Genomic DNA, 11,983 nt, shown 5'->3' on the forward strand with positions numbered 1-11,983 from the left:
AAATGATCGATCATAAACTCCAAGAGCTATACAAAAACAACCACGTGCTTTTTTTAAGGTTGAACGAATAAAAAAACATTGAATGAAAAAAAAAGCCATTAGCGTTTTACCGTTTTTTTAAATCTTACTAACTTCTAGTGCTAATATAAAAGATACGATGAAGCATTTGTGAAAATGAATAATACTTTGAAGAACTCTTCATGGACAAGATTCATTTTTTTTTCGTCACCTGGAAGAGTGACGTTTATAAATATATCACTTATGTCTTCTCTGTCATCGTTTTTTAGAACTTGAAAGTTTCGAATCTCATCTTCAGTTATCATTTTATTTTCGTCTTTACTGCGCCCCCAAATTTGAGAACCAACGGAATTTGATAAGTTAAGATTCACGGTTTCCGTAGCCATCAACAACATCTCCTGGAGTTGCGCATTGTTCGGCAGATTTTTTGATGACACCACATAAAACTGATTTTGATGGTTCCTATAGTTGACAACTACTCTTAAGTGATTCATTTACTCAGGTATTGCGGAGATAATTATCTTGATAAGATGTTTAAATAAATGTGATTTTCTTACTTTCTCTTTCTTTCTCTGCCTTCAAGCAAGTTACTAAACGGCCTAAATCAAATATTTAGTTTTATTTTGATCTTATTTTTAATTTAAGTTATATTTAGAACAATTAATAATTAAAAAAAAAGATTAAAAAGGCCCATAAAATGTGCAAAAAGCCAGGAGAACATAACATTTATTTCTTTTACGACTTTTAAATGCACAAAAATGTTTTTGTGCAGTTAAAAGCAAAATCTTATTAAAGATGGAATTTTTTTTTTAATTATTTTCTATTTGTTCTTGACTTACATTAACTGGACAGCAGAACCCAAGTTCAATTCAACTCAAACTTTGACAGACTTGATTTTTTTTTTTTGATTTCCCGGCAAATCACACCAAAAACGCTAAAACAAGAACCGCGAAGATCATCAGTAACGTTCAATTTCAGTCAAATTAAGATTTAGAAAAGCTTTTTATATAAAAACTCTACATAAACATACTTTGAATGGATATTGTTATTACTAAACAAAGATATTCTTTTAAGTGCAACCATTTTACGATCCTATTAAATATTAATTGTTGTTCAGTGTGTAAATAAAAAAAATAAGATCTAAATCTGATTGATAAAAGAAACTCCATCTGCGTTTGTTATTCTAATTTATTTTGCATCACCACTGTTACCACTACTATAATCACCAACTTTTTGTACAATAAAAAGTATTATTTACCTTTCAAACACATCCACTTATTTATATAACAAGATTGTAAATAATACGAGTGTAATTGAATATAAAACCTTCTTTGTGGTAAAAACTACATTATATAATATATTAAGAGAAGCTGAGGAATGGGACCAATTTTCGTATTTGGTAAATGTTGGATTTATTTTAATAGGTAGAACAGAAATATTAATGCATAATTGACACAGTGTATGCACAATAAGAGGTATGACTAAAAATTTTTTTGGCAATTTTTGGTTTCCCATGCTACTATGAGTGGAGAAATTACATTTTAAAACTGGAAATACCATTTGAAAGTGTTAAATCTTAAAAAAGTTTACCCCCCTAAGCTGAAAACTGTTTTCTCCCATCTACACTATGAGTCATAAAAAAACATGCCACTGAACTTTCTACCAAAACTTTTTCAAATTTGGTCTGATGCCAAACAAAATTTCAGGTTTTGTTAAGAATTGAATTGCAGAAAAACATTCGTCTGATGGCGACCCAATTCTAAAAACTGACTGTACACGAACACTCCAAACTTCAACAACAGAAAAATTGTCTGATTTCTTATATAGAAGTTAAAATTAGTTTAAAAATTCTAGGTTGAGACAATAAAAAAGAATTTAAAAAGTAATATTTTATATTAGTCAAGTATTGTTCTTGTTCTCTACTTGAAGAAGACACCATTTTTAGTAAACAACTAAAAGTATTTAAACTTTTGGATGTTTTTAGCTTAACATTTGCATTTCAGTAATTTAACTTTTTGGTAAAGAAATGAGACAATTTTGTGTTGTTGAAGTTTGGAAAGCACGTGCATAGTGAGCAATGGCACTTTGGTGATAATTTTGATGTCGTTTAGTAGATAATTTAGTTGTGAATAATCGCTGAATAAATTTTTAAAATCGGTTCACAATGAGCAAAGTTATTGCAATAAGTTCAGTGGCATGTTTTTTTATGACTCATAGTGTATCTATTGTTAGATACAGTACAGTTTAAGGTATCACAGCTTCAGTTTATTGCTGGTGTGATTTTGCAAAATGTATGCATTCTTATTACATAATCTTTCATATTATATATTATATTTTTTATCATCACCTGACTTTTGATATTTTATAAACTTCTTTTGATAACCTAAACTCATAAGATTTGTTTATTTTTAGATAATTAAATTTACACTCAAATTATAATTCGACAAAACAGTAGTCAAGATGTCTAAAAATAGTCTTCCTCAGGGTCGGACTGGCTTGAAAAAATGGCCCGGGAAATTTGGTCACGGCGGCCCACTTCATTGTATGTTGCATATATATATATATATATATATATATATATATATATATATATATATATATATATATATATATATATATATATATATATATATATATATATGGGGCGCCGAGAGCTTTCATGCCGTTCATGACAGCGACTATGATTAACGCTATTATTTTTCTAAATTTACCTATATTATATTAGTAAAGGACTTTTTATTTTTAGGCGCATTATTGTTTATTATTATTTAAAGCATAAAAAAAAAAAATTTAAACTTCCCAGCCTAAATATTGATAAAAATAAATATTTCTAAAACACTGCTGTAAGTTGGAGTCTAGAAATAGTAGACACAATCGCTATTCAATATTGACTAGTATAGCAACTTTTTCATCGTTTGACTAGTCGATGCCAAGACATCAATTACTGCATCGTTATTAATTCTCGGAAGAAGGTCTTTTTCACAAGACATTAGCATGAATGACTGTAAACTTGACTGGCTCATCAAATTTCTTAATCTGTTCAAAATATATTTCAATTTCGAAAATGACCTTTCACAAGCAACTTGTGATGAGGATAATGTCAGCACAAATTTTAAAGCTAAAAACAAATTTGAATACGCAAGACTATGCAAGTTAAACTTCTGGAGGACAAAGTAAAAACAAACAATACATTTTTTGCAAAATTTGCATTTATTTCTGTGGCTGTCACTATTTTCCATTTCTGGGATTGTAAAGACAGTTTCAGATTCTTCGGATTTATATTGTTGCATGTTGTCCGAGACAGAGTCAGATACTATCGTGTCAAATATCAAATTATATTCATCTTCAAGAATTATTTCGAAACTTTCCGGTTTTCTTGCAAAGTCCGATAATAATTGCATAATTGCATAATTCCGTTTGCAGCTGATCTTTTGTTACACTAGCATCAAACTTTCTGAGCAACCCAAATATCTACTTTTGGAATCGAAACTCTGACCACGCTTCAGCATTATCTAGCTCATCTAATTCAAAATTTCAATAAGGGTAATCGTTTTTAGATCTATTAATATCGTATAATAAATCAAATTCTACGTCATCGATAATATTTCCATCTTATGCTATAAAAAGAGCGTCTCTCGTAACTCCCTAACATGTCATCTTTAAATAAGATATAAAATTTGATGCAAATTTTCTTGTAAGATCGTTTTAATTGTTTATAGCATAGTTATTTTTGGGAAGTAATTTTTTAACTTAAAAATAAGTTATGAATAATTAATGACTTAAAACGCGCTTGAAGCTTTTAGCTGCTTAACGTTTTTTAAACTTGCAGTGAAAAGCACACTTGCTAACGCTTGTACTTGTACTAACACCGCCTAAAGATAATGCGCGCGAAACTCACTATTAATATAATACTACTTTCGATCAGCTCAAGATGGCCGCCAAAATTTATATAATTAGCCGGCAGATGGCCTTTAATTAGATGTAATTAGAGGCCAGAAAAAAAGTTATTATATTTTTAGTTAAATTTTAATTTACATTTTATTTGGAAAATAAAATGTGGCCTTATTAAAAATATAATATAATTTTTTATGCCAACAGGCCCACCGGGAATCTCCCGGTATCCCGGCGGCCCAGTCCAACCCTGGTCTTCCTTCAGATTTGAATAAGAAACTATGGGAATCAAATTTGGTGAGGTTTGAAACAGCCAAGAATTCAAGAAAGTATGCAAAGATTGTTGACAGTCTTGATCAAATGAACAAAATGCCAGCAGAACAGCATATCCTGGACAGATTTAAGTGCTTAACTGCAAATGTGAAAAGTAGACAGGAGAGAGTTGTGATAGTGGTCAAAGAAGTAAAAATCTTATGGAAAAAACTGAATCTTCCAATTCAAAAAGGCAAATCTACAGTGGAAAGAAAAATTGAGAATGTACTAAAAAAGTATGAAAAAGACAGCAGAAAACCAGGAACGCAAGACTTTACCAACTTGTTCAACGTAACTGATGAAAATGGAGAATTGTGCCAGGAAGATAAAGCCTTCTATAATCTTCAGATGTCAACAAATGATAGAGCTGGCTACTGCACCACAATTGAAGATACACAAGGAGTTCATCCTAGAAAACTAAAGTTGATTAAGCAAAAAGTCAGTCAAGATACTAAGGATGATTTCAGCAGTGAAGATGAAGAACAACAAAGAGTCAGTCAAGATACTAAGGATGATTTAAGCAGTGAAGATGAAGAACATTTTAGCACTGAAGAAGAAAAACAAGATTTTGACAGTGGTTCTCAAGATTCAGAGGTTCCAACAACATGTAAAAGACAAAAAACTGATTATGCAATAAATTTGGTGACAAAAGCAAAACTGAGTTCAAGAAAGGCACACACAGTCTGCAAAACTCTTGCAAAAGATGGAATTTCTATTCCAACTCCAAGTCAAAGTGGTGTTTACAAAGCTACAATGAAAGCAGGAGAAAAATTTAAAGAACATTTTATTGAAACTCTAAGAAACGAAAACTGGAGCTTGCACTTTGATGGGAAGCACATAAAGAATACAGAGTACCAGGTTGTAGTTCTAAAAAATGAAAATAGAGAAGTTAAACTAGCAGTTCTTGCACTGATCAATGGAAAAGGTGAAGGAATATTCAATGGAATAAAAACTGTGCTTGATGAATATAAGCTATGGCCTGCAATTAAGTTAATAATTTCTGATACAACCTCTGAAAATTTAGGAAAATCTGTTGGGGCAGTCCCACTGCTACAGAAGCATTTTGTTAAGCTTGGATTAGACAAACCTCTTTTTATTGGATGCCAGCATCATGTTCTTGATACATTACTAAAACATGTGATGAATGATTATTTTGAAGCAGCAACAACCTCGCCTAATCTCAATTATTGGTTCATTAGCAGAATAGCAGAAGAGTACCAGCAACTGAAAGCATCTTTTGACAATTCTGGAGATGCTCTGAAGGAAGAAGAAGAAATTGTTTGGAGAGATGATATGGCTTTCCTTCATCACTTGTTACAGACAGTTTAAGAAAACAGGATGCTTCCCTAAAGTAAATTTCAAAACTTTGCCAAATATAAGCCATGCAAGACGGAATAGCCGAGCAGTCTATGCTTTGCTAGCTTATATTTTACTTCCAGAATTTTGACAGTCAGCCGAAGGTCAGTCATCATGTGACTTTATTAGTGGCACGTGGAGTGACATCTGGTTTTCTGGTCAGGTTTATAATCAGGATAACTACAATAATTTGGCAGCCGTTTGCAAAGATCACTCAAAGGCAATAAAGACTTTAAGGACTTTTTGGTCGGTTGAGCCGACTCCAATCCCAACTCAAAGGTCAAACATTTGTGTAAAAAATTAACATTAAATTTCTTTTGACAAATGAACACCAAAACCTGTATGTTTGTATTTCTGATTAAAAAAAACCATTTTGTACAATGTATAATTGTATGTATTTTTATAAATTTGAATAAGGGGGGTGACATTTTTTTAATGTTGAAACTTGCCAAACTTGATTTTTCTTGATCTTTGCATTAAAACTCCACAAAAAATAACATGGGGGGGGGGGGGGGGGGGGGGATAGGGTCTTTAAAAAATAACATGGGGATAGGGTCTTTAAAAATTGTCATATCCCTAATGCACAATTAACACAAAGATATTTAGCATAAAGGATGATTAAATTTCAAATTTCTGAAATTGAATTTGGTGCAGCCTTTACAACGTATTTGATTGCCTTATTTAATTGGTTGCTTTTTCAGGAATCAGCTGGTATAATTATCTAAATAATCATCTATAAATTGTATAAATAATCATTTATAAATTGTATAAATGGTGCAAACTACTTCACATTTATGTTTTTTTAAAAGAGATTTTATTTCTTTTCAAAAAGATGCTCTCTTGCTTTTACATTTTTTTTCCTCTAATTTCTAAAAATAATATGCTAAGTATATTTTATTTTTATGAATTATTTATCAGTTTAATTAATAAGAATAAATACTCTAATTAATTAAACATCGCAACAGTCTGCAAGGGTTGCATGAGGCAATGCTGAAACCCAAAAATTGAATGAACAAAATGATCGATCATAGTTCATACTGTTTACCTTTAGTAAAATGTTAAGTAACAAATGGTCTAAAAGTTTAATTTCATTCTAAATCACGCCTAGCAGCATGTTTTTCTGCAATTAACTTTTGCATCCGCGCTAAATATCTTGTTCTAGCTGCATGAACAGTCTCAGCGTTATTGCGCTTGTCAAAAATATTTTTTTTAACATCTTTTTTTAACGGCTCGCTTTTCTTCACCTCTTTTTCTTCGTCTGATGAAGAGTCGTTGCGTTTAGAAACTTTCTTGCGCTCGTGTTTACTTCGAACGATTTCATCTTTGTCAGATTTGCTCACCACAGATTCTTCGTGTTTGCGTTTATTGGAGTCTTTTCTTTTGGAACTAAACTTGTTTCCTTTAACCTTCGAATTTTTGTAATCTTTACCATCGTCTGAAGACCGCTCGCTAGAGTAGTTTCTCTTTTTTGTCGGTCTGTACACCGATTCATCGCTACTAGTAACACTGCTAGAACTGCTATCGGGACATTTGCGCATTTTTTTCGGCCTCATGACTTTGCTTTTACTTGAAGAATCATCACGCGACTTGCGCTTTTTGATTCCTTTCTTTGGGATTTTGTTGTCACTTTCGTCGGTCGATAATTCACTTTCATCTTTTTTTGCCGTTTTTTTAACTGATCTTTTTCTATCTTTAATCTTATCCTCTTCTTCGTCAGAAGAATTTTTTTTAGAACTGTTTTTTTCTTTCTTTTTGGCATATCTTTCATCTTCGGAGGATGACTCACTAAGTTTTTTTTTGCTGTAATTTTCTTTAACTTCCGACTTTTTGGGCCTTTTATCGACATCATTGGGTAAGATTTTTTCCGGTAGCCTTTTGATTGGCTTGACTTCAGCCTCACTCTCGCTACTATCACTGTATTTTTTTGAGCGATAATTCTTCTTTTTCAGTTTTTCAAGCTGTTCATCGTCGCTACTATCATGCGTCATTTTATGCAGTTTTTCTTTTATATCAGTTGCTTTTATCTCTTTCTTTTCTTCGTTCGTTTTTTCTCCACTGCCACCCATCGCTGTATTCTTTGTCAACAAGTTACGATAGAACATGCTGAGGTCCTTTTGCTTGGTGACCTCAGCAGCAGCTAAAATATTTTAAAAAGAAGCAAACATAAAATATTTTTACAAAATAGTAAATAATTTATAAAAAACTAAAAAAAAAAAGGATTAAAAAAAAAACATTATGGAAACAACTTTATTTCTGAGAAGCAAGCTTCTCAGAAATGTTTTAAGTTTAAAAATTTGTTTAATCAAAAAAGATATTATGTAATACTGCATCAGCTATGACTATATAAAGATTGTCAATACAAGTTAATATAACCAAAATCAATTATACCCACCGTCTTTTTCGTCTTGTTTACGTATCCTTTCATCCTCAATTGCACGTTCTTCCATCTTTTGCCGGTAACTAAAATTATCTGGTTAAAGAGTTGCAACAGCAAAACAATGTTATCAATTTCATCTATGTTTTCTGTAAATCATTTAAAAATATTAAAAGTAGTTTTTATTCTTAAAAGTAGATTTTATTTAAGTAAAAACATGAAAAATAGTTTTTATTTAAGTAAAAACATTAAAAGTAGATTTTTATTCTTAAAAATTTATTTGAGCAACAATGATAGAGTAAAAAGATACGCAGATGTAACAAACTCTTCCTTATCTTCAAACTCCCCATTTTTATCTTCTTGTTCTTTTTGGACCTTAACAAAAATTAAAACAAAAGAATTACAAAATGAGAAACTGAGGAGGTCACAAAAGAAACTGATCTAGCTAAATGATTAAATACTGATTACTGTTTTTTAAGACTGTAAGAAGCTTAAGTTCTCCTCAAATTGATAAACAAATTTAGCAAATCAAAACTGTGTTTAAAATTTGTAAAAATAATTGTTAACCTTTCGTTCTTTCCGTCTTTCATCTTCATTTTTTCTCTGTTCAGCGCTTTTTAGTAACTTATTTATATACTTTGACTTTTTCTCTACAGCATCAATTTTGGCAGAATCTAACTTTTTATTTTCTTCCAACTGGTCATAAATTTCATCATAGTCATAAACTGTTGGATCTTCATCTATAGCTTTGCGCATTTCCAGTTGAGTCTTAAGAAATAGGCAATCATTAAATAAAAACTTTACTTCTTCCTATAATAAATACTACAAACTCTTGCTACACATCTCCCTTTCATACATTTCATGCTTTAAGAACTTTAACTATAATTATAAAATACAATAAAACAATTAAAAGCATATATTTGTGATTAAGTACAAAATTTTGTAAACAAATCTTAACATTTTCAAAAAAAACTCAACCATCAAAAAGCTGCTGACATTTAAAGAGTTTTACTTGAAACAAATTTTTTTTTAAGAAATTCTTTAAAACAAATCAAATTATCAGGAATATTTCTTTGAATACCATTTTTATAAATTATCATTTATATATATTTTTAACATAATCATATTCTTATCTTTAAATTAATTTTTTTAGAGAATAATAATAAAAAGTAAAAAGTTAAATAAATGATGCATTTTATTTCCAATTTGAAATTTGTGTGAAAATTGACACTATTTAACACATTTATATACAAATCAATGAAAATTTTCAAAATATTAGAAAATTTTTTTTCCAAAAATACTTTGAAATTTTTCCCCTTTGCCTAATTAAAAATTATACTTTGAATTACTTTTGATTACCTTTAAAAACCACAAGCATTGAAATTTTCAATTGAAATTTTTGTGTGTGTACACACACATTAATTAGCATGCAAAGGTTTGGATGCAATTTTTATTTTTTTAGTTTTACTTTAATAACTTTTTTACGAATTTACCAAATCAACTGAACTTTCACAGAAGTTGACTCTTTGGTAAGAAAAAAAAAAAAAAAAAAATTCAATTTACTATTTATTTCAAAAACATATTTAAAAAAAATCATAAATATCAAAGAGCAAAAGTTTGAGAGATTTAGTGCACTTAATTTTTCATTTTTTAAAAAATATTTCCTATTACATTTTGCTTGCAATTTCTTTAATTTATTCTTTAAATTAATCTTTAAAATTAATTTAGATGGAAAATATTAAAGATCTACCTTTCTTGTACAAATCATTATTTAAGCTCAATCAAAGAACTCCTCATAATAGACAATAATCTTTTTAAAATGGGTAACAACATAAACTAACTTCAACTGTAAAAGATTTTATTATGGACACAGTTAATATAAAAATTAACGTAAGAAAGTTAGCATTTCAGTTTAACATATCAAAGTCTGTTTGGTGAGATATTAAGAAATTTTGATCTACTGGAGAAGTTTAGAAAACAATAAATGTTCAGGAAGACCAAGAAAAACTACTGAAAGAAATAAAAGAGTAACTCAATAAATATAGATCCGAGATAAATATCAATAACATTTGCAATACAATAAAATGACTCCTATATAATGTTAGTTTATTTGGCAGACAGTCAACAAAGTAGCTCTTTATTTCTGTGAAGAAAAGAAATGTCCAACTAAAGTTTGCTAAATAAATACTTGAATTGGACTCTTGAAAATAAAATTTCTATACAACAATTAAATAAAGTTTTGAAAATATTGAAAAATACTTTTAAACTTAGATTTCAGCGCATGCCAATGTTAAGCAGATGTTAATTCTAAAGACTTTCCTACTAAATATTATATTATCATAAATAAGTTTTGAGACTTTTAATATGTTAAAACTCACATTTAAACCAGCTGTAAAATATGGTTAAGCGCTGATTCTAAACCTTGTTATTGCAATATCACTACTCTTGATAGTTTTATGTAAATTGTTAAGATATAATTTTTAAAACAAAAACTACCTGCTTTGTTGTGATTTTTTTTGCACTGGAGTCATTAATATCTTTATTTACTGCCTTCTTTGCTTTGATCTTTACATGAAAAGAGATGTAGGAACAGATAAACTTAAGAGATATTTATGTATTGCACATCATACACATAGCATATACATATAGCAGACTAAAACAGTTGCAGAAAGTTTAGAGAATACCATAATTCACACCTCCTCATCATCTTCACTGCTGGAGTTATCAGCAAATATGGATGCAACTTTGCCAAGGTCTGTTTTTTTGAACCCTTTCTTAGGAAGTAGAAGTCCATAACTACATATAATCCAAAATAAATTTTTGTTAGTTTGTTACATTTATATAGCAACTAGTTTTTTGCTAAAGCATAGAGGATAGAAAAAAACCTTACATTAGGAAAAATAAAAAACCAAATTTTTCTTTTTTTGTAAATGAGAATGCTGATCGGGTAAAATGAAAAGGTTTTGTAAGTCGTATATAGGCAAGTTGGCCTAACGGGTTAGAAATTATTTATACATTAAAGGCAACTAATTTTACAAAAAAAATAAAATAAAAATTATTTTAATAGAGTTTTTTCAACATTATTAGAATACAATCTGAGGGGAAATTGAGTCTAAAATAAGATTTAGCTTTAAATTGTAAACCTTTTGCTTGTCATCTTATGTTCTTTGTTATTTTAAGTCAACACTTTTTAAAACTCGCTCTCGGACACTTCTTCGCTGAATATATTACTTTAGCTCTTCTTGACGGAGTTAATTAAATGATTTTTTTTGCAGAAATAATATTGCTACCACCGCACAGTGGGCCAGTAGGTAGACAAAATGGGAAAAATTTTAGTTGTCTAATCTTGAAAACCTATTTAATTTTAATATCTACATATATTAGGAGAAATTTATTGATAACTTATTTATATTAAATCCCTTAGTTACCTGGACTCTAAGCATTTGAATATTGAAATAAAAAAAAAAAAATTATAAGTAATTAACGGTGACATCAACGTTGTGTTATATTTCAATTACATCTACGTTTTTGAAACAAAAAATTAGTACATGTTATTCTAGAGTATTTAGAGATAAGAAAAACCAATGTGTGAAATAAATTTGTCATAGCATGTTATCTCAGTTATACTTTGAAAACTCAGATTAAAAAAAAAAATTTCTTAAGAAACTTATTTTTTGCCGCACAATAACTAATAATTACCACAATTTGCCATGTGTTGTCTAATATTTATTTGAGCTATATGATGCTTCAATCGAGTTTTAATTGATTGCTCGTCCCCTTAAATCCCCGTTCAGATTTTATGTATGTTTTAACTTGGTTGCTATGGTACTAAATTTTGCATAGCAACAACTCATTTTCACATTAACGTTGTTTTAACAGTATTTTACTCGCGCTAAATACACAATATTGGGGGTATGTATTAAAATGAGAATCACAATTCTTATGAGGTTAACTTTTTTTGGTTACTATGGATACCTTACTTTGCATAGCATAGTAACGACATATTTTCGGTAGTTGTTAGTAATTTAATTA

General features: G+C 29.6%; 2 protein-coding genes across 4 annotated transcripts; one reads left to right on the plus strand and one right to left on the minus strand.

The window, feature by feature from the left end:
* Positions 1 to 2,117: 2,117 nt before the first annotated feature.
* LOC149886137 (uncharacterized) lies at positions 2,118 to 5,850 on the plus strand. The gene is made up of 2 exons (XM_090093640.1): positions 2,118 to 2,503; positions 4,175 to 5,850. Exons 1-2 carry the CDS (start codon positions 2,479 to 2,481, stop codon positions 5,548 to 5,550), a joined length of 1,401 nt encoding a protein of 466 aa, XP_089949766.1. The 5' UTR covers positions 2,118 to 2,478; the 3' UTR covers positions 5,551 to 5,850.
* A 752-nt stretch (positions 5,851 to 6,602) lies between these two features.
* On the minus strand, positions 6,603 to 11,234 carry LOC149886138 (uncharacterized). 3 transcript variants are annotated; one of them, XM_090093879.1, is made up of 7 exons: positions 11,095 to 11,234; positions 10,648 to 10,747; positions 10,448 to 10,516; positions 8,519 to 8,719; positions 8,262 to 8,326; positions 7,970 to 8,037; positions 6,603 to 7,714 (listed from the first exon to the last, which is right to left on the minus strand). In XM_090093879.1, exons 1-7 carry the CDS (start codon positions 11,106 to 11,108, stop codon positions 6,666 to 6,668), a joined length of 1,566 nt encoding a protein of 521 aa, XP_089950005.1. In that variant the 5' UTR covers positions 11,109 to 11,234; the 3' UTR covers positions 6,603 to 6,665. The 3 variants fall into 3 exon arrangements, with proteins under 3 accessions (XP_089950005.1, XP_089950006.1, XP_089950007.1); XM_090093880.1 differs by having other exon boundaries at positions 10,636 to 10,747; positions 11,095 to 11,177; XM_090093881.1 differs by lacking the exon at positions 11,095 to 11,234 and adding an exon at positions 10,842 to 10,911 and having other exon boundaries at positions 10,636 to 10,747.
* Between the last annotated feature and the right edge of the window lie 749 nt (positions 11,235 to 11,983).

This window comes from Hydra viridissima, unplaced genomic scaffold (assembly GCF_058129835.1).
Source record: "Hydra viridissima isolate aposymbiotic clone 2 unplaced genomic scaffold, HvirCarnegie_v1 scaffold_7, whole genome shotgun sequence".
NCBI classification, from domain to species: domain Eukaryota; kingdom Metazoa; phylum Cnidaria; class Hydrozoa; order Anthoathecata; family Hydridae; genus Hydra; species Hydra viridissima.